Source organism: Phycodurus eques, chromosome 12 (genome assembly GCF_024500275.1).
Source record: "Phycodurus eques isolate BA_2022a chromosome 12, UOR_Pequ_1.1, whole genome shotgun sequence".
NCBI lineage: Eukaryota > Metazoa > Chordata > Actinopteri > Syngnathiformes > Syngnathidae > Phycodurus > Phycodurus eques.
In genome coordinates this window covers 11,562,444-11,584,100 of record NC_084536.1, presented here as the reverse complement: position 1 = coordinate 11,584,100, position 21,657 = coordinate 11,562,444, and the positions used below count along the sequence as shown (strand labels likewise).

General features: G+C 39.2%; 1 protein-coding gene across 21 annotated transcripts in view; it reads right to left on the bottom strand.

Annotated features, from left to right (window-relative positions):
• Positions 1-21,657, bottom strand: part of tns1b (tensin 1b) — a 164,234-nt gene that overhangs the window by 42,182 nt on the left and 100,395 nt on the right. For 10 of the 21 annotated variants that reach the window (XM_061692732.1, XM_061692752.1, XM_061692730.1 and 7 more), the window contains 5 exons: positions 20,788-20,829; positions 7,513-7,562; positions 4,888-5,062; positions 2,838-2,888; positions 2,649-2,771 (listed from right to left, as the gene is read on the bottom strand). In XM_061692732.1, coding sequence (XP_061548716.1) covers positions 2,649-2,771; positions 2,838-2,888; positions 4,888-5,062; positions 7,513-7,562; positions 20,788-20,829 — 441 coding nt within the window. Of the gene's footprint in view, positions 1-2,648; positions 2,772-2,837; positions 2,889-4,887; positions 5,063-7,512; positions 7,563-14,637; positions 15,173-20,787; positions 20,830-20,946; positions 21,106-21,657 lie in introns of those variants that run through there. The other 11 variants (XM_061692733.1, XM_061692751.1, XM_061692731.1 and 8 more) reach the window with 7 other exon arrangements.

The following is a 21,657-nucleotide window of genomic DNA, read 5'->3' as shown; positions in this document are numbered from 1 at the left end:
AAACCACCACTTTTCAGGAAACCAAAAACTGGCATGTTTGTTGAGAAAAAAAAAGTGATTCAATTAAATTGCATTTTTTTATTTTATTTTATTTTACATTTTTATTACATGAAAAGGTGTTGAAACATGCATTTCTGAATGAAAAACAAGGAAATGCCCTAAATAGTCACACTCATGAGTATTCATGACATATAAACTGTCTATTTGGATTTGTTATTTTTTTTGTTACTTTTCAATTGGGTGGATTTAGACAGGAACATATTAGCCGATCGTGAGAAACAAATGTAACAGGATAGTTAAGAGACAAACTTTCCTGATCAAAATTCCCAAATATGCACAAGTCTAAATACTAAAAGTCTGCTTCACTTCCCCCTTTTTTTAAACTGAAAAAAAAAAATGATGTAATACTGTTGCACTTATTAGATACATGTGGCATGAAAACATGTGGACACTGAAACACTGTCTTCTTCCTCAGTGACAAGCCCACAACAGAGTTGTTACTCAACTTCCTGGAAAAACAACACCAGCTGTCATGGCAACCGACTTGTTTGTAACCTCACCTGTGGGGAGCTTCTTGGAACAAGGGAGCAGTGGTTTGGGATCCCATCGCCAATGATTATATTACAAATTACATATTACAATCAGAGACTAATTTAAGACATCGGGCCAGTAGTTGTCTTTAGAAATACTTTTGATGGTTTCTGTTGGTGCAATGATGAGCGTGGTTTACCACAAGAATATAATGTGATGCTTGAGCAGTAACGGGAAAAATATTGGTCAGCTCAGTTGTCAAGTAGAACATTTGAGTGTATTGTCTTTTTGTGCTTTTCTAGCCCTCTGCAACACAGCACGCCACAAACTTGAACCTTCAATGATAGTTTTACACGAGAAATAATTATTGCAACTTCAGAGGGACGTAGCGGGGTCCCACAAAAAGCTTAAAGGAGACATATTACATATTATGCTGTAATATGTAATATTACTCCATTTAAAACTGTTCCCAAGTGTATTAAAGGAGACAAATTATGGAATATTGACTTATAATTGGGTCTCTGATGTGACTGCCCACTCATCAAGTGTGAACTTAAACAACCAAGTCAATATTTTATCTGCCTATTTGTGAAAAGGTGGCTACGTTTGATGATGTGTATGTCTGTGTGTGTGTGTGCGTGTGTGCGTGTGTCCAAGTGCAGTGATTCCCAACCATTGTGTCACAGCACATTGAAGACATCATTAGGTTCGTCGTGGGATATGATCCAGTTTCACTTACCGTAATTTCTCGTGTATAATGCAAGTTCCCCCCGCCCATAAATTGTCAAAAGTCAATAGTGCGCATTACACATAGGTATAGGGGAAAATGAAAATGTTTTTACATTTTATAAATGTATGCAGCACTAGAGGTTATGAAAAAGCTGTACACTTTCATTCCAATGTCACCCCCACCTAGTGGTTATAAAAAAGGTGTAGCTTACGCTTTCATTCCAATATGACAGAGGTACGTATGACTGCATATATGTACAGTTGTGCTCATAAGTTTACATACCCTGGCAGAATTTGAGAAATATATACATATATATATTTTTTAAATATGACTGAACAACAACCAACATTCATTTCTTTGTTATTTTTGTTTAATGATAATGCTTTTCTGAAATGCTTGACAGTTTAATTTGAATCCCATTAAAATAAAATTAAATGTGTTTCGCCCAGCCCTTCATGTTTTCTTTAAAGAATTGTACCCATCTTACAAATTCTGCCTGGGTAATCAAACATATTAGCACAACTGTGTGTTTTCTCATTTACCAAATAAAAGTAAGGCTGTGAATTTCAAAATAAGAGCAAGTAAATAAAAAAGTATTAGATGTTCAAATAAAGTGCTGAACTTTAATTCTTTGAAAAAATACTTCGTTTTGATCATAAGGGTAGAAGCAAAATCATGCATTGTAAAAATGCATTATACATAGGTAGAAGGGTTTTCCAGAATTTTGAGGTCAACTTTGGCCGTGCGCATTATACACGAGAAATTACGGTAATTAGTCAATATTTTATGATTTATTTATCACAAATAATTTCATCTCTCATTCATTCATTCATCTCATTTATCTATCTATGCCAGTGACATATAGTGACAAGCAGAATAAAATGATCTTCCACTAGCTGGCAGAAGGTACAATATCAACCTGCATATCTAAATTTGTTCGTGTTTGGTGTTTTGGCTTGGCTCAATCGTGGTTGGGAAATGCTGGTGTAGGGTATAAACTGCTCCCTCCACAAGTGAAAAGTTTTTAATAATCTTTTTTCCACACTGTGGGCTCGGAGGCAAGCGGCCCGCTCCAGTTCACACTTACGACACCAGGTGGATACACAAGTTAACTGTACCTTCTGCCATCTAGTCGGATGAGCATTTAAAATTGCTCTGCCTGTCACTACACAGTACATCATTGGCATAGTTAGATTAACGTAGGTACATTATTTATAGAAAAGAAAAAAACCTCTGACCAATTAAATGAAATTTAATCATTCATCCCATAAGTCACCCCAGAGACTCAACAATTTGTATACAAGCCCTTTTCCGTAATACAATATGTCCCCTTTAAGGACACTGTTCATCCACGTGAATGTGGTTTGCCACAGTCATGCAATCTTACCTTATTGTGTATGACCACCACATTATGGCTGTCTGCACTCAGCCACGTGTCCATGGCCTTGCAGATGCTGCAGATTTTATCCAGGGCTGGTGCGTGATGGTCTGGCCAGCCAAAGTCCAACACCTGTCCAGAAAAGACCACGACTCGTAGGAAACAAGAGGAGAAAGAGAGCCAATGCTTCAAGATTACCTTTGAATGAAGTTCGCTGATGTCGTAACGTTTCTCACTGAGGTTGAAGAGCTGAGAAGGAAAGAAGATAAGATGTTATTGATTTTTTATTTTATTTTTTATTTGTGTTTTTTCTGAGTCATGGGTTCCTGCGATTGATTGTATTACCTCCCCTAAAAATGTTTCTAATTGCATATTGTTGCCCCAATAGCATAATTGCCTGTCATTTTTAACCTACTGTCACAATACCAATACAAAATACCAATGTGCTTGCTAAAAACAAAAACAATTTTTTTTTTCTTTGTGTAGATTCTGTTTTCCAGGTCAGGGTGATGTGCAAAGGTTGACTCTTCTTGTTTTTTAAATTTGTGTTTTTCTTGTTTTACGAAAACATTCAAAAATGACTTAGCCGAATAGGCTAATAGGCTATCGTAATAACTGTTTAATATAATTACAAATTAATCATAAAACATAACCCTTTAAAATACATGGCTAACTGACTATTTGATTTCCAAAAATGTGCATGTACATGCACATACTATGAAGACGCTCTCGTGCATTTTTACGCTAACAAGCCTGTCTTTCAATTGCGATGTTGATGTAACCTTCCTGTCAGACAAAGCTTTGGTGCTGTCTTGTGGCATCTTGGGGTATTTTGGAAAGCGCACACAATGTTTCAGGAATAGCCTCGACAGAATAAAAAAAGAAAACAGATGCTCGCTGTTTGTCTCCTTCAGGGGTGTGCAACCTGTGCCTCCAGAAACGCATATGACTCATTCATTTTTCTGCTGTGGCTCTCTGTGACTTTGGCAATTAAATAGAGCATTTAATTTAACTTTAAATGAGTTTGTTCATTTTTCAAATGTAATTCTAAATTTGAAGATTATGGTACTCCTGCAAAACTACCTTTTTTATGGAGAGGGGGCTGGGGGGCGGCGTTTAAAATACAGTACGTGTCACAACACAAATGCCGATGTGCAACACTTGGTACCAAGATTTATTGAGCTATTCGACCCCCGGTATGTAAACCATGGCTAAAGTGTTTAATGTTACGTCCTTAAAACCAAACTTCGCTCACACGTCACAGATGACAGCTTACAATCGTGTGTGAAAATGAAGGTGACATCCACAGTCATGATGTGCAGACGCTGTATGCTGAGGTTCAGGCTCAAAAGTAACATTAACCAGGTAAAATAAATATTTTCATTGGCTATCTTGCAAATGTATTGTTTACATTCTTAAGTGAAAGTCCTTTTTTTACTCAGGTTGACAGGTGACTGCACGCACTACACACAATAAAATGATGACGGATCACAGCAGCAGAGGGCATTTTTGGTTTGCATTTTTTGTTTGCTGCAGGTGGATCATTTAAATCCGGCTTTGATTTCATGAATAACAGGACTCAAATAGACATTGACGATTTTGTTTGAAAGTAAGCTTCAAACAAAGCAGCATTTTCAAGTTCAAAATGTATTTGTCACATGCAGAAATAAAATGTTCTCTGTAGCAGTTCATTGATTTCAGTAATGGAGCACTTTATTCATTTGTTTTAAATTCATTTGTTGTTTAAAAAAAACAATATACAGTAAGCAGTATTATCCTCACTTTATGTGTCGAAAGGGTTTTGTGGCTACCGGTGGGGTTTTTTGTTTGTTTTTCCTATTCAGTGGGAGACTGTCCGAATGGTTCTTTAAGTATTTAACGTTGACAGCCCGTGGTCTAGTTGCTAAGCTTACTCTGGAAAAACGGGTAACTTTCAAATTGTGCTCTGCATACTGTTCTGACTTTTTAGTTTGGGATTCACTCTACAAGTGAGTTTCATTTGTTTGACTTTTTTTTTTCGTATTGCTGTATGACTGCTTAGACATCAACTGATCATCGGTGGACTGATGCAATGTGATCGATACTGAATGTATATCGATCCTTTTGCTATAACACTTGTCATAATTATGGTCACGGGTGAACCGGAACCCATCCCAACTAACTTTGGGCAAGAGGCAGGCTACACTCTAGACTGGTCGCTAGAGTGTTACTTAGTCAAACATTAGCTCAATACACAGGTGGACGGTACCAAGTAGTTGTGGCCATGTTTGGAGCGCAGCATGGAGGCGACCTCGCGCAGGTTAGCCGAGTAGCTCGGCTCCTCCACTCTGCTCGGGAACGAGACGGAGATGATCCTCTCTGTGATGTAGAGCAGGTCCACCTCGTAACCTTCCTCCAGAGACTGCAGCAGACTCATACTCCTGCTTAGAAAAACAAAAACAGAGTTGATTTTTAGGGGTATCGGTATGTTATTTAAAGTTCCTGTTATGTTGCAGGTCTAATGATCTGTATGTATTTTTTAATGTTATAATTTTTATATACAGTATTCTTTTTCATTGAATTGATAAAACATCTTCTGCTGGCCTAATTTTTGTTCTCGTCCTTTTTTTAAATTTGCAAACACCCATACATGATATATTAACCCTACTGTTGCGATTTTTTCTTACCAACAATATTCATGGGTCAATATGACCCGCTTTTTGTTTAATCAACAGAAAATACATAAAACATAGTTTAAATCATAATTTAAAATAATTTTTTTCCTACATTTTCAAACAGGTCAATTTGACCGGTGAAATAACACAAGGGTCAAAAGTAGTGTTTTCCCACCTGTTCACCTATTTGCTGATTTAAAATCAAAACTATATCCCCTGCTATTTGATAATAAATGAACCAATGAAATGGTGTACTGTACAAACATAACAGGAGGAGTTAACTCAAGGTGGCGCAATGGAAGTGAACCAGTCGACTGTAAAATATGCCTCTTAATTACTGGATATAATCCACTACATGTGATTTAAATCCATGTGCTTGTATGTATGGAAAAAAAGAATTTGGGTTATTTGTATTAATACATTCAATCTATCGGTCTTTATAATAGTAATACTGTTTTTATATCATACAAGCATATGATTCATAATAATGCTGCGTGGACATTTGTTTTCTTAAACAAATGTCCACGCAGCATTATATCTTTATTAAAAATATTTTAATGTAATGCAAATTATACTTTTCATGTATTATTAAACTATATATTTTATGTATTTATTTCTTATTATTATTTTATTTATTTATTTATTGATTGATTTATTCTCGTTTTTAAAGATTTTCATTAAATGGTAACCAGGCGCTTGGACTCATCTCTGAATTGATGTCCACCATGAAGGCTCACAAGAAGAGGTAATGGATGTGAATGGGCCAGGGAGGGGGCAAAGAGATGAAGACCCTTCACACTCAGACAGCTTCATATTTCCCACATTTGTCAGCGGTGAGCAGCCCACAGGAAATTGCTCATTACGTGCGAGAGCTCGTCCCAGTTTTACTGTACAACAAAACTTGCTACACATCTGGAGCCACTCGAACCGCTTAATGGAACTTTTTCATTGCCAAAGATGGAGGTGAGACACATTTTCTCACGTTCACATGTTCTACTTGGGCCTTGTTTTATTCAAAATCTTAGTACGTCTAACTCTCTCTCATACCCTTCTCCTTTTGTAATATTTTTTTACATGACTGATTTCATCTACAGTTCTTTTTTTTGTTGGTGCTCTTTCTACAATGGTCCAAGATGCCACAAATGATAACAGAACCCTGGCTAATAGGAAAGTAGTAATTGTGTCAAGGAAGTATTGCTGAACCGATACATCCCAACTGAGAGTCTTAAGATCTTTGCATGTTGGGGAGGAGCTAAATTTAGTCTGGGTTATTATCACTTGGACTTCTGGTGCATTTTTTTTCGAAATCATATCATCAGTAAGCCATTCATTTTTAAGGCTTTTGTTGTAAGATGAGTTAGAAATGATACTAAAGAGTGTTTTGGGATTATACTTTGTGGTATATATACTGAGGGTTTTCGCTATCCTTTGGGAATGCTCATGTAAAGTATTTAATAGGAACAATGGTGCAACATGAGAATACTATAAAAACCATTTGTCAGACCTTAACCAGCATGCCTGGCCCCGCCTGTGAAAATATTCATTCAGCCAAGGGTATTACATAAGAGACAGCTGCCATACTTCTGACACTTATGGATTCTTTACTCCGGGTGGAATATAATGAACGCATTCAGTGTACTGTATGGACTCACACACACTCTAGACGTCATTATAATGATAAAATGTCAGCTGGTTGAGAGTGGGGTTTTTTTTCCCATTATTTTTCATTATTTTTTTGCAGGCATGAAATAACTGATTAAGCATGAAAGTTCAGTCTAGTTCAGCACAGAAGTTCATGAGTTATCGAGTTAAAGTGTGCCGTGGAGTTCCATTTGAGGGCATTTTGTGTTTGAAAAACCACCGGTGCAAAAATCATTTTATAGAAATACAGAACTTTCTCTCTTTATCGGAAATAACTGTCAACTTAACCTTGCTGTTATTTTTCTCTAGAACGGCACTAATGTTTCTGGGTAAATTTTACTCAAGCTTGTTACATTAGAAAAAAAAGCAATTAATATTGTTTATATTTCCTTATTAATACCATTACTAACCATTTCAATCAATATTTAATAGTGATTACATTACATTCAGCAAAAAAACAGAAGGGAAAAAAATACTTAACTATTATTCAAAAATGTTTCAGGGATCAATTTGACCCACGACATAACAGAAGGGTTCACAATAAGCACAGCGACTCCTGAGAAGAAAAAACATCCTACCTGGAAGGTCTGTGCCGTGACTCCATGCTTTTTGAGGATTTTGTTGAGCCCTGTAAAACACGAAATCAAGAAACAATATAAATATTCATGTTTTTATTTTTAATCAACATTGATCCACACAAATGTAGTCAGTTGCCTGATGTGCAGTATGCAAGACATACTTTTTCAGAACACATTGTAGCTTTATCTTATTTTCAAGTATAGAAGGTAAGATAAAGATCTCCAATATCTGTCCATTTTCTGGACAGCTCATCCTCAATGGTGTCGCGGGTGAGCTGGAGTCCATCTCAGCTGTGTTGGGGCAATAGGCAGGACGCACCCTAGACTGGTCACCAGCCAGTTGCAGGGCACATGTAGACGGACAAACAATCATACACGCTCGCATTCACATCTAAGGTCAATTTAGATTCTTCAGTCAACCTCTGCTAGATTTTGTCGAGAGAAGCAGTATACACTCTGGACTGGTAGCCAGCCAACGCAGGGCACATAAAGACAAACATACCTTCACACACCTTCAATTAACCTGACATGGATGTATTTGGAATGTAGGAGGAAGACAGAATACTCGGGGAAAACCCACATGATCACAGGAAAAACATCTAGCTCCACACAGGAAGGCCAGAGCCGAGATTTAAACTGCATACCATAGAACTGTGATGCAGACATGCTAACTACTTCTTCTTGCTCAGATGAAGCCCCTGAAAAAGTTGCCCAATTGCCTTTTGGTGCATTTTCTGAAATGCACTAAGATCCCACAAAATGGCAACCAAAAAATCCATCCACTCATTTTCTGTACCTGTTATCCTCACGCTAGTCGCGGGTGTTCTGGAGTCTATCCCAGCTGACTCGGGGCGAAAGGTGGGGTACACCTTGAACTGGTCACCAGCTAATCGCAGGGCACATTTAAACAAGCAACCATTTGCACTCACATTCACACCTACGGGCAATTTAGAGTCGCCAAATAACCTACCAGGCATGTTTTTGGGATGTGGGAGGAAACTGGAGTACCCGGAGAAAACCCAAACAGGCACGGAGAGAACATGCAAACTCCACACAGGCGAGGCAGGATTTGAACCCTGGTCCTCAGAGCTGTGAGGCGGCTGTGCTAACCAGTCTTTCACCGTGCCCAACAAAGCATCTTGTTGCCAAATAACTATGTTGAAGTGTAGGGAGAAGCGTCTATTAGGCCAAAGCCCTATCTCATGGAAAAGTAGTGCTTTGGCACCATCTTTTTGTACCTTGGTGCCAAGTAACTGCTGTATTTAAAGTGAGGGGAGGAACTTGTATTACAATAGCCCGAGCCCTATCTAATATAAGCGTAGTGCTTTGTTGTGTGTTAGCAATTTTACATTTTTTGTGGTTTTTGGGGTTTTTTTGGGGGGGGGGGGGTGCGTCTTTTCGCAATTAGCAACAAGGTTGGATCTCTGTCCCTGCGATTACTGTAACTGGACAAATGTCATCCTCACGTAAACAAATCTGTTAGGCCATGTAGAGGAAGTGTAGCTGCAGGTATTTCACTGTGTGCCTGGTGCACGTTGACTTCTCCTCAATCCAGTTTGAGTGCAGGGAGAGCAGCGAGTGTAAGGGGGTTAAAGAATCTTCAGACTTGTTCACGCCCCCTTAGTTATACAGGAGAGGCTGTTATCCATCATCGTGCTTTAGATGAGACAGGCGGGCTTAAGCGTCGGTGTCAAGAGTAGTGCTCGCCAACCGGGGATGTGTTGCAGCCTGCTTAAATCTGCTCAAACTCCTAAATGTTCTGCTCTGAAGGCCACTTGCCAAGCTCCAGTTGTAATGAGTTATTTTGTAGATGTAGGGTCATAATTGACTCATTTTTTCAGGAAATTATATCTACTTCAGCCACTAATGTAAGTTGTGTGTGTGTGCATGTGTGTTATTTGTAATCTTGAGAAAACAATCTGTTTCTATCTATGGTGAAAGGACAGCGGAAATAGGGAGACAACTATATTTTATCATCATTATGTTTATTATTAATTAATCCTCCTGTTACATTTGTTTGTCAAGAATGGAAATAATGTCCCTGGGTCAATGTGTTTATTTATCCAATCGTGTCAAATAAAACAAATCCCAAAAGGCTTTGTTGCAAATATGTGAAATGAACCATTTTCATTGGATATGTTCCACTCCACTACACAGTAACTTTTCAGATGGGTCAATTTGACCCACAAAATAACAGGAAGTTTGAATATGCCATATGCAGTCTTTGTTATAATACGCCATTAAAACATGAAACAGTACCAACTATTTATTTGCAGGAAAGCTGAACAAATGTTTGTTTGTGAAAATGGTTCAACAGCTTAGTATAAATCCAACATCCACAACAATTGAAGATGCTTGACTTAACAACATAATGATTAAATATCTAATCTGGTTAATTAACTCTCCTTGACGTTATGTTAGTCAGTCCTTCCAAAGAGTACACTATATATATATCGATCCATCCATCCATTTTCAACACCGCTTATCCTGGTTAGGGTCGCGGGAAGCTTGAGCCTATCCCAGCTGACTTCGGGCAAAAGGCAGACTACACCCTGAACTGCTCACCAGTCAGTCGGAGGGCACATATAGGCACGGACAACCATTCGCACTCACTTTCACACCGTCACTGAGTGGGAACTGAACCCACGCTGCCTGCACCTAAGTCAGGCGAGTGTACCACTACACCATCAGTGACTACACTATATATAGTTGTCCATTATCCTGTGTGTAGGTTAACTGCACTGTATTGTACTGACAGCTGTTACCAGTATTTTGCACACATTACTTGAAAAGGAACATGAAAATATGATACAGCTCTGGGCTTACTTTAAATGTAGTGCATCAGGAGCTTTTTCACAATTTGCCCGATCTTAAGCAGTCACACAAGTCCATGGCTGCCATGAGGCAACACACATGCTTCCCTTGGGCTTTGGCCTAAACGTTTCAGTCTGGCACGAGGGCTCGAACAAGGACCAGAAGGGTCACCAGAGGAGAACAGTGATGAATGGGCAAGAAACAGCCAATCAGAGTGGACTGAGAGAAAAAGGCACAACATGGAGAGTTACGAGGGTTTAAATACCATCTCCATACAAACAGTCATTATTAGAATACAAATCCAAAATTTCATGATGAATCCTCCCAATGATGATAGAATTTTGATGCTATGCTCTGCTCACAAGAGATGGTGAAATTCAAAAAGCAATTAGCCTAGCTCATCTGTCTAGGATACCTTTTTCCGATTGGGGCTCATTTTGACAATTGACAATTACCCAGGAGGACAAAGTACAATCTCTGCAATTTGCCTAAAATGGCTGCATCAAACCAGAGTTGCCAACATCCTGTTCAATTTCGGGCATGGGTCCTGGAGACGTTTTCTTGTGTCCTATAATGATAGAAATGTCCACCGAATTCCATGTCTATCGGTGAAACTCGTGTCCAGAGAAGATATTTTTCTTTCTAACAAAGTCCAAGACCTAAAATTTGCCCCAAATTACTCCCTGTTTAAGTTTGAGCATGGAAACTGGTGTTTGGGACAATTTTTTTCTAACTTTGCAGGGGGCGCTACTCAGTGCTGTTTACAAGTTTGGATCAGATAATTTCTTGTTTTCCATAAAAACATATCCTTATATATAGTACACCACCGTTCAAAAGTCTCTGATAGGATGAAAGGCAAAGTGTATAAAACAGTGGTGAGGCCAGCCATGATGTACGGATTAGAGACAGTGGCACGGAAGACACAACAGGAAGCAGAGCTGGAGGTGGCGGAAATTAAGATGTTGAGGTTCGCTCTCGGAGTGACAAGGTTGGATAAAATTAGAAATGAGCTCATCAGAGGGACAGCCGAGGTTTGATATTTTGGAGACAAAGTTAGAGAGAGCAGACTTCGATGGTTTGGACACCTCCAGAGGAGAGAGAGTCAGTATATTGGTAGAAGGGTGATGAGGATGGAGCTGCCAGGCAAGAGAGCTAGAGGAAGACCAAAGAGAAGGTTGATGGATGTCGTGAGGGAAGACATTATGGCAGTTGGTGTTCGAGAGGAGGATGCAGGAGATAGGCTTACATGGAAAAGGATGACACGCTGTGGCGACCCTTAACGGGACAAGCCGAAAGGAAAAGACGACGACTACCGTTGAAAAGCTTGGGGGTCACTTAGAAATGTCCTTATTTATGAAAGAAAACCACTAGTGTATATTGAGACATGAATGCAAAGACTACCTTTAAAAAGTTTGGAGATGACTTAGAAATGTCCTTATTTTTTAAGGAAATGCATGTTGTTGTTGTTTTTAACCACATTAACAAATTACATTTCTGATTAATTTAATATCTTCATTAAAGAAAATTGCTTTTCTTTTAAAATTGAGGACATTTTTACGTGACCCCAAATTTTTGTATGGTAGTGTACATTTTCATCACGCGCAGTTTTCTGCCATGGTGTAACCAACATGAAAACCAGAATGCTGTCTGTAGGTGAAAAACAAGCCATTTTTCTTTTAGGGAAATAATGTGTATAATAAATAATAATAATAATAATAGCCCAGCGATTGGCTGGTGACCAGTTCAGGGTGTAGGATAAGCGGAACAGAAAATGGATGGATGGATAATAATAATAATAATAATAATAATAATAAACACAGTTATTCTGATAAACAACAAAAGTAAAGTAAAAGTAAACCACTGAAGCACAAACTGAGTAAAAGGTTTGACACAATGGTATACTTAACACACATAACGCACAAAAACACATTTCTCAAACACAAAAAGCTATTGTAAAAGATAGAATTAGTGTCGAAACTTAAGCAGACTTATTTGCAGTTGATGTATATAGTGTTGGTGGCACGGTGGAGGACTGGTTAGCACATGTGCCTCACAGTTCTGGGTACCGGGGTCCAATTCCCAGCCTCGCCCGTGTGGAGTTTGCATGTTCTCCCTGTGCCTGGGTGGGTTTTCTCTGAGCACTCCGGTTTCCTCCCACATCCCAAAAACATGTATGGTAGGTTGATTGAGGACTCTAAATTGCCCATAGGTGTGAATGTGTGAGCGAATGGTTGTTTGTTTACATGTGCCCTGCGATTGGCTGGCGACCAGTTCAGGGTGTACCCCGCCTCTCGCCCGAAGATAGCTGGGATAGGCTCCGGCAAGCCGGGCGAACCCTTGTGAGGATAAAGCGGTACAGGAAATGGATGGATATATAGTGTTTCCAGAAATATTGGTAGAGCTCACCAATATCTGGCTCACATGGTCAACATGTGTATTATAATTATCTCTCATCTCTAATCTGTTAATCAAAAAGTGTTTTTCTTCATTCAGAAAAAAAACTTGAAGAAGTATGAAGGAGGTAGAAGCGGGTATTGGGGGGTGCAGGGGAGGTGGATTTTGAAAGCCTGTTTCCAAATGAAAACCATCTGGGGACATAGACTTCACATGGACTTTTTTTTATTTTATTTACTTGGATCAATTTGACCTGCAACATAACAAACCATGTTTTGTTGTGGGTCAAATTGAACAAAGAAATGGTCATAACATACTATGACAAAGAGGAGCAACACAAACATAAAACATAACAACACAAACATAAGAAATTTAGACCTTCCTCGCACATTTGTTTTTCAGAAGCCAAAATATGGTTCCTGGATCAATTCTACCCAGAGTCATGTTTTTGTATCCAAATATCCGAAACAGTAGGGGGAATAAAAACAAATAAACATTGTTGATCTCATTGTTAATGCCAAGCATGATAAGATTCATACTGGAAAAACAACTTGTATATTTCATATACTTGGGTCAGTTTGACCCGCAACATAAAACCCACTGTGATGTTGCAAAATAAAAAAACTTTTGTGTTACACTTCAAATTAACCAAAGAAAGTCATGCCATACGAGGAACACATCATCAAATACATGACATAAGAAAATTGGACCTTCCTCTTACATCCATGTCTTATCAACAGTAAAATTGTCCTTGGTCAATTTGACACTGGGTCATATTTATGTTTCTAAGTGTGTCAGAAATGGAAAAAAAAAAAAAGAAACATTGTTTATAGGTCATTATTAATGCTATTACTAGCCAAACATACAGTTAAGTTTCATAACGAAAACTAATTAGAGTACTTATTTTATTTACTAGTTTGACCCACAACATAACAAACCTTCCTGTTATGTTGCTTATGTCATAGCATACTATGACGAGAAACAACAACGCAGCATCAGATTCTGAACATAACAAAATTAGATCACCTTCTCACATTCTTGTTATGAACAGCAATATCTCGGGACAATTTGACCTGAGGTTATAATTTGGTATCCAAAAGTTACAGAAATGAAAAAAAAAGTCCAACTACATTGTTTATATGTCATTATTAATACCATTACCAGTAAAGCAGATGTTTCAAAACGAAAAACTACTGCAGCTTATTGTTTTTACACAACAAACCCTCTTATGTTGCATATGTCATATCGTACTATGACGAGAAGCAACAACGCAGCATCAAATAGTGGATATGACAAAATTTGACCCTTCTCTCACATTTGTGAACAGCAATAATGTCCTGATTTAATTTGATATACAAATGTTTCAGAAACTGGGGGAAAAAACATTAACATTGTTGATACAGGATATTATTATATCTCATGCAGCTGAGCAAAAAATAAAATAAAAAAATATCCATCCATTTTCTGAGCCGCTTCTCCTCACTAGGGTCGCGGGCGTGCTGGAGCCTATCCCAGCTGTCATCGGGCAGGAGGCGGGGTACACCCTGAACTGGTTGCCAGCCAATCGCAGGGCACATAGAAACAAACAACCATTCGCACTCACAGTCATGCCTACGGGCAATTTAGAGTCTCCAATTAATGCATGTTTTTGGGATGTGGGAGGATACCGGAGTGCCCGGAGAAAACCCACGCAGGCACGGGGAGAACATGAAAACTCCACACAGGCGGGACTGGGGATTGAACCCGGATCCTCAGAACTGTGAGGCTGACGCTCTAACCAGTCGGTTCGAGCGTCATATATATTATATAGTTATAACATGAAAAAGATACCACAAATTTCATTTATTTGGGTCAATTCTACCCGCATCATAAGAGGTGGTTTTTAAACAATCTATCCAGTGTTCCACAGCTGCCTACCTTCCTAAATAAGTGGCCCGTACTCCATCGCCATGGCCCCCTGAGGGAAGAGAGCCGCCTCCTCAAAGAACCTTCTCTGTTCATCTCCAGAGAGCTTTCAGTCCAACACTGATGTTTCCTGTAGTGAAAACTTCCCCACGTTTTCTTTGAGAGTGTGGAGGATACTCAAGGGAGAAAAATAACAGGGGTCTCTATTTTGGTGGGTTTCCTGCAATGGTCCGATGCATTCTCCAACCCCCGTCGCCCCACGTCTTTCTTTGTCGTCCCTCCGTATGCTCCTGGTCAACCCCTTCTGGTATCCTCTCAGCCTCTGATTTTGCCCCCCCCTCTCTCTCTCTCTCTCTCTCTTTCTCTCTCTCTCGCTCTCTCTCTCTCTCCCTCTTTTCCTGCCCCCTCCCATTTGGACTCCCGTCTCGTTATCTCTCACCTCGCATTCAACTTCTCTTCCGCCCCTTCACCCATGTGAGCACTCCGATCTGAACCGCTGTGGTTAACCATGTTTGTATCTAGGGATGAACGTGCAATTTTGCGAGTCACAGATTGAGACTACAGTGAACCCCCTTTAATGGTGGTGGGAGGGACATGTTTCAGATCCACACACAATACTAAAAAGTCCATGATGATGCAAGAAGAGAAGAAAACCTTTTTGTGTATAGTTTTAACCCTCCCACTTGCTTTAAACTCCTTTTAAACTTATTCACACCCATTTGTTTGACACATTGTAAATTGCAAGCATAAACCGTATGAAAAATACTGTATGTATTGTCACATCTGTGTACATGCATGTGCCTTTAAGAGGCAGGGCCTGGTGGGGTTTCCTGAGATGGCTGGGTGTGAGCGCCTGGGTGTGAGCTGCGGTCGACAGCAGCTCCTGCGTAAGAGTGCGCATTTTGTTTGTGTTTTACTGGTCTCTCGGTGTTCAATAAACAGGTGAAAAGTGGATCGGGGACTGTGGCTCTCATTTCACACATGAGAGGGCATTACTGTATGTATAAGTATACTGTAAAAATAATATTTAAAAAAAACATTTAAAAAATACGAATACAGCAATTTTCTGTGGTTTCTCGGCTATTTCCTGAAAAAAAGTCACAGAACACAACAACCACTCAGTAGCGCCACCTGGAAAGTTGAAATAAAAAATATCCTCGACACCAATTTGACACAAAATTGGGTGGAGATGTCTCGCGTGGCGGGATGTATGAAAAAGTCTCAAGGACCCATGCCTGAAATTGAACAGCAAGTTGGCCATATTCGGAGAAATCCATGGTCAGTACAAACTCGCCCAATTGAATTCGCCCAAGTAAGCCCCAATTGGAAGGCCGTATCCTCCACATACTGTATTGATGATGCTAAATTGCCAAGCATTTTTATGCCTACTGATGTAGGCAGAGCGAGGTGTCAAAGTTTGGTGATCATTTTGAGGATCCACGTTCCCCCCCCACCCCATCTTTTAGCCCCTTGTATTTAATATGCCACGTCAACAAATTCAAACATAATTTGGAAAATAATGATAAAAATAAGGCCATTGAAGAAATCGTATCCCATTTGTAAGATTTTTTTTTTTCCGGATGTTCAAACTTGGATGATTCGTGAAGCCAAAATAGGACGTAGACTTGACTCAACTGGAAAGACCGAACAAAAAAAAAAAAAAAAATCACTTAAACATTGGTACAACCTGCTAACTGAACAATGAAATGAGGAAAATCTACCATAAAACATAAAATCAGCCATACAACAACAGAAGTGATCCCTTCAAACATTACTCTGTACTGTTTATCCTTTTTTCACAATCTTTTCTTTGCTCTCCCAAATTTGTTTTGTCTTATTTTGTTGGTTTGTTTGTTTGCTCTGTAATTTCCCTTTGTCCCATACTATTCTGTACTTTAATTGTCGTGTAATGTGTGCATAAATGTAGCCAACATATCAGAACCTCAAATTAACACAGCAACAACAACCCAAAAAGAGGGGGAGGGGGTTCCAATGACACGAGACGCTTGTGTAGTCATAAGACAAATTGCGCAATACTCAGCAGCAATGAGGCGTGGTTAGAGACCCCCCCAGACATCACAGAGCAACCACATGGCCGACCGATGCTCAGGGATCGACAGGAGCAGCTGTGCACACACGAAAATACACACGCACTCATGCATGTAAACTCTCAACTCACGCAAACGTGATTATACAGTACATGGGAAAACCACACTGATGCGATCACCTAATTGTAGCGAAAGGGGGATTCCGCCTGGTTTAGCCCCCCCCCCCCACCCCACAGCTAGAAAGATAAGTGATGATTTAACCAATGATGGATTATTTTTGATTATGCAAGAACAGGTGCAGCTCCGGAAACTAGAATAGCTTATATATTCTTTTATTTCAGTTGATCAATTCAAAAACTGAAACTCAGGTTTATTAAACACATGAGAAGTTGCTTTTCAGATGGCCAATTCATACCTAATTTCCATCCATCCATCCATTTTCTACATATCGCTTGTGCTCATTAGGTTTACAGGTGACTGGAGCCAAACCCAAACTCTGTAGACCATGGGTGTCAAACTCAAGGCCCGGGGGCCAGATGCGGCCCGCCACATCATTTTATGTGGCCCACGAGAGCAAATCATGCTCGTCAACTTCCGTGATTTTTACTAAAATCTGTTCCCAAATTCCAAATTGTCATAATAATAAACAAGAATGTTGAGATATTGCCTTTTTCTGTCAAACCCTTCTTCTACAGTAACTTAAACAATACTTGAACAAACTATTATCCTTGTCTTCTGATTTCAAAACGAGTTATCCCTCAGTTTTAGGTTTTGTATTTTTTTTTTATGTAGAAGATGAAGGGATGGATGGATTCAGTTTTCCACAGTATTCAGATTTAGAATCCTTGTAGTGGAGCATTGAAACAATATGGTTCAAATAGCTTTGGATTTTCCATTATAGTTATTTTTATTTCGTTTTGACTTCCCTTTTTCAAATTCTGTTAGTTTTAATTTGTTTTTAGAGCAGGCATACTTCTCAAGTGGATTTTCACATTTGTGATTATTAGATAGACAGATAAATAGAAAGTAAGCATGCTTTTACCTGCTGTATCTCCAGTGAAAGTGCACCTGTTTTGTTTTTGTTGTTGCTGTTGAGTCCATGTTTATTGTGACAAAGCTTTTCAAGTTTTCCTGCTGTTGCATCTGCCTCACAGTTCTGAGGCCCCCGGGTTCAAATCCTGGCCTCGTCTTTGTGGAGGTTGCATGTTCTCCCCGTGCCTGCGTGGGTTTTATCCGGGTACTTTGGTTTCCTCCCACATCCCAAAAACAGGCACGGTAGGTTAATTGAAGACTCTAAATTGCCCGTAGGTGTGAATGTGAGTGCAAATGGTTGTTTGCTTGTATGTTCCCTGCGATTAGCTGACAACCAGTTCAGGGTGTACCCCGGCTCTCGCCCGAAGATCGCTGGGAAAGGCTCCAGCATACCCGCGACCCTAGTGAGGATAAGCGGTACGGAAAATGAATGAATGAATGTAGTAAGTGCTCCTTGAGAACTGTGCCACCCCACTGCATAAGCCATAAGCTGTTAAAGAGTAAAAACAATTTGTCAAAAGTGCAATTCTGCTTGACTAATACTTAATACTTTCTTTAAAGAGGCTCTAAGCAGCTATCCGTACATAAAATATGGTTGACGTGCTGAAAACATATGCAAAGACTTATGTATAACAATGTCGTGCTGAATTGTTGAGATATAGCTAAAGCAACTTTTTCACCATTTGAATTTTCCTGATTTTGTGGATGGGTGACATCACGGGGCCGAAAAATGCGTCTTCGCTGGATGCCTCAATTTACACAACAGCTTGGTGATGTTATTTTAAGATCCCAATAAATGAGGAAACAAAAAAAGCGATGGATTAACTTTTTAAAGACACTCGCAGATGGCGAGCTGAACATCAACACCACCAGCCGACTCTGCAGTGCGCATTTTACGACGGATAGTTTTGTAAACTTTCACCAGAGACAACATGGCTTCATGGGTAACTTGATACAAGTGAACGGAGCAGTGCCGACTGTCTAACTACCTGGGCTTCCTCTTACCGTCCCACTGTTGTCAGGTGCCGTGTTCGACAGTGACATGATGTAAACAACAATGAGGGTAAGTTGACGTGCTTATTCTTACCATTATAGTCCACAATAACCATGAAATTTTGAAGTTGAGCCTCCTAATGTGATTTTACATCGTATAATCTCAGTATGTTTGATTCCTTTTTCCTTTTTGGCGCATCCATCCATTCAACACGCCCACAGCGCCTGAGCTGAGAGGTGGCCCTTATTATTCAAGTTTTGAAACCTGATTTTACATATTGAGCAATTTTTTTTTTCATTCAAATTTGGCAGGCTAGTTAACATTATTCTTCTCTGTGGTGTGTCGAATTTACATGACATTTTTTGGGCCTGCTTAGTGCCATTTTTAGTTGTAACTTGCCACAAATGTGCAGCTTTGAGCAAATGTCACTTTATTGAACTTTAAGCTACTTGTGTGCGTGTGTGTCCTGTGTTTTGTGTGTGTGTCGTGTGTGTTTTGTGTGTGTGTGTGTGTGCGAGCGCATGTGCGTGGGTGTGCGCGCTTGTGGTGAGGAAGCACAAATAGAAAACAGACACATTTTCATGGTCACAAATCAGCTGCTAATCGCACTGTGTGATGTATTTTCTGTGTGTTGGGAACACAATCAGCTGTTGAGTTCAGTGGCGAGAGAATGTCTGCTCTTGTTTCTGCTGGTACGACTTTGCATTTCGTTTGGTTACACTATCATATACCAACTTCTGGGTGCTAAATCAACCCGCACCAAAAGAATTGCAATAAATTGATTGAACACAACTTGGATTATTATTATTTTTTATTTATTTTTTTCTAATTGGATTAACACCCCCAGACGGTTCGATTGGAAACAAATTTCTCTGGCATGTACAAAATACACTTCCAATGATCCAACGTCGAAGCTGGCTTTCTGCGCATGCTCAAGCCTCCATGTTTAAGTGAAACACAACATTTAATTCACAAGAGACAAATAGGATACCAGGTAGGAAGCGTGTGTGGAAAGACGAGGACATAAATTCATGCTACATCAGTATCAAGAAGTTGATATTTTAAAGTACATGACAGCAAGGAAATCATGTGCATAAGCGAGTGGCGGAACATATATTAAACTATATTAAAACTGCATTTTTATAAGTAACACATTTTGTTAGTTATCTTATAGTACGTTGCTTTGGGCAATTTCAAAATTCTGATAATCTGATAAATCTGACAAGAAAAAAGTCATTTATTTTTTTAGAACAAAAGGGTAATTATCCTACTGGAATAAAGGCCACTTTTCTTTGGGAGGGGGCATATTTTTTTTCAAGAATAATTTCCTTTTTTTTTTTTTTGTCTTTTCCAGAATAAAATGCGTAATATGAGAATGAAGTTGTACTTTTGAAATTCCATTGTTAAAATATGATTTCTTCCCTTGTTAAACTTAGATTTTAATATCATCATAATTTAATTTCATAATATTATCAAAATGTTATGACTTTTATCTTGGGAAAATATGACTTATTCTCAAAAGTCCACAACTTTGTATCCCCCAAAAAATGAAAATTAAAAATAAGATTACATTTTGTCCCGAGAAAATATGTCTTTGTTCTTGTAAAGATTACAAAAATATGACTTTTTCCCTTGTCAAACTTTGACATTGACTAATGGGATCATAATTTCATTTTTTTATTATCATAATATTATGACTTCCTTGGGAAAATATGTATTTATTCTTGCAAGATTACCACTTTTTAATCCCATCAAAATGTTTTTCATCTTGTAAAGAATTATTTTTCTTGAAAAAATATGACTTTATTCGCATAGCTTTACAACTTTGTTTCTCTAAATTGTAGCACTTAGCTACATTGTAGCTTTTTTATTCCTATGCCATTTAGAGGTACACATAGTAGTTATGTTTAGTTGACGCTAAATTTATGAAGGGGTCCTTGTAGAAATTCAAAGTCCAAAAACGTTTAGGAACCCTTAATGTAAACAGTCACTTGTCACAATGTCAGTTAAAAATCTGAGACAAATGTTCATACCAGACACAACTTTGATGTCTTAATGATGGTAGAAAAAAAAGTTGTTTCGACTCACCATTGTATCTACATGTTTGAGAGGCAGGTCATTGGTGGGCGCCTGTTCAGGAAAAAACACAGAGAAGTGAGGTCACCACTTGCTTTGCAGTGCTTCCTGGCTCAAAAGCTTGACGTGACATCACTGCATCTGATGTTACGTTACCGCCGCACTCCGCACCATTCTTTACCCTAATGTGGCCTCGAACCGAGACTGTACTCCACCTTGGACGTGCGGGCCCATCTATTATCCCGCTGCACAAATATTTACTCAAAGAGACAAGGCTGCTTCCATTAGCCAGGGCCGAGAAAATCCGGCTCTCTTTTCAATGCCATATACAGCCATGGACGGTGAGAGAGTGGAGCACACCAAAAGCTACAAGGGGAGGAGGAGGAGGAGGAGGAGGAGGAGGAGGAGAGGGGAAAATACGATAAGACATAAACTATGATGTCCGTGTCCTAAGGTGTTCATTATTTAGTGACTAGTAGTCTATCTATACAGGGACATATAATATTTCTTCTGTCACAGCTAACCGCATCAGAGACTTCATTAGGTACACCAGTACAATCAGTTTAATGTATCAATTAATTAACGCTGCAAGCAGCGATGAACACACCCTGGTATCCACCTTTTTATGGCGAATCCTCAATGATCAATCTCTGTAAGAATTCCCTAGTTGGAAAGTACAAGGTTGGGAATGACTATTTCAGACCTAAGCAGCTGGTTTTGGAAATGATCACCAGATTTCAACACCATGCTACACTCATATTATGGTTCCTTTTTTCATGAACGGCGTAAATCCAGCATGCAGGCGGCACAACTGTGCGCCAGGAGCAGGTTAGACCAGTGCTAGTACTTTCGTAAACCAGCAGAGCCTGGCAGATCTGAGAA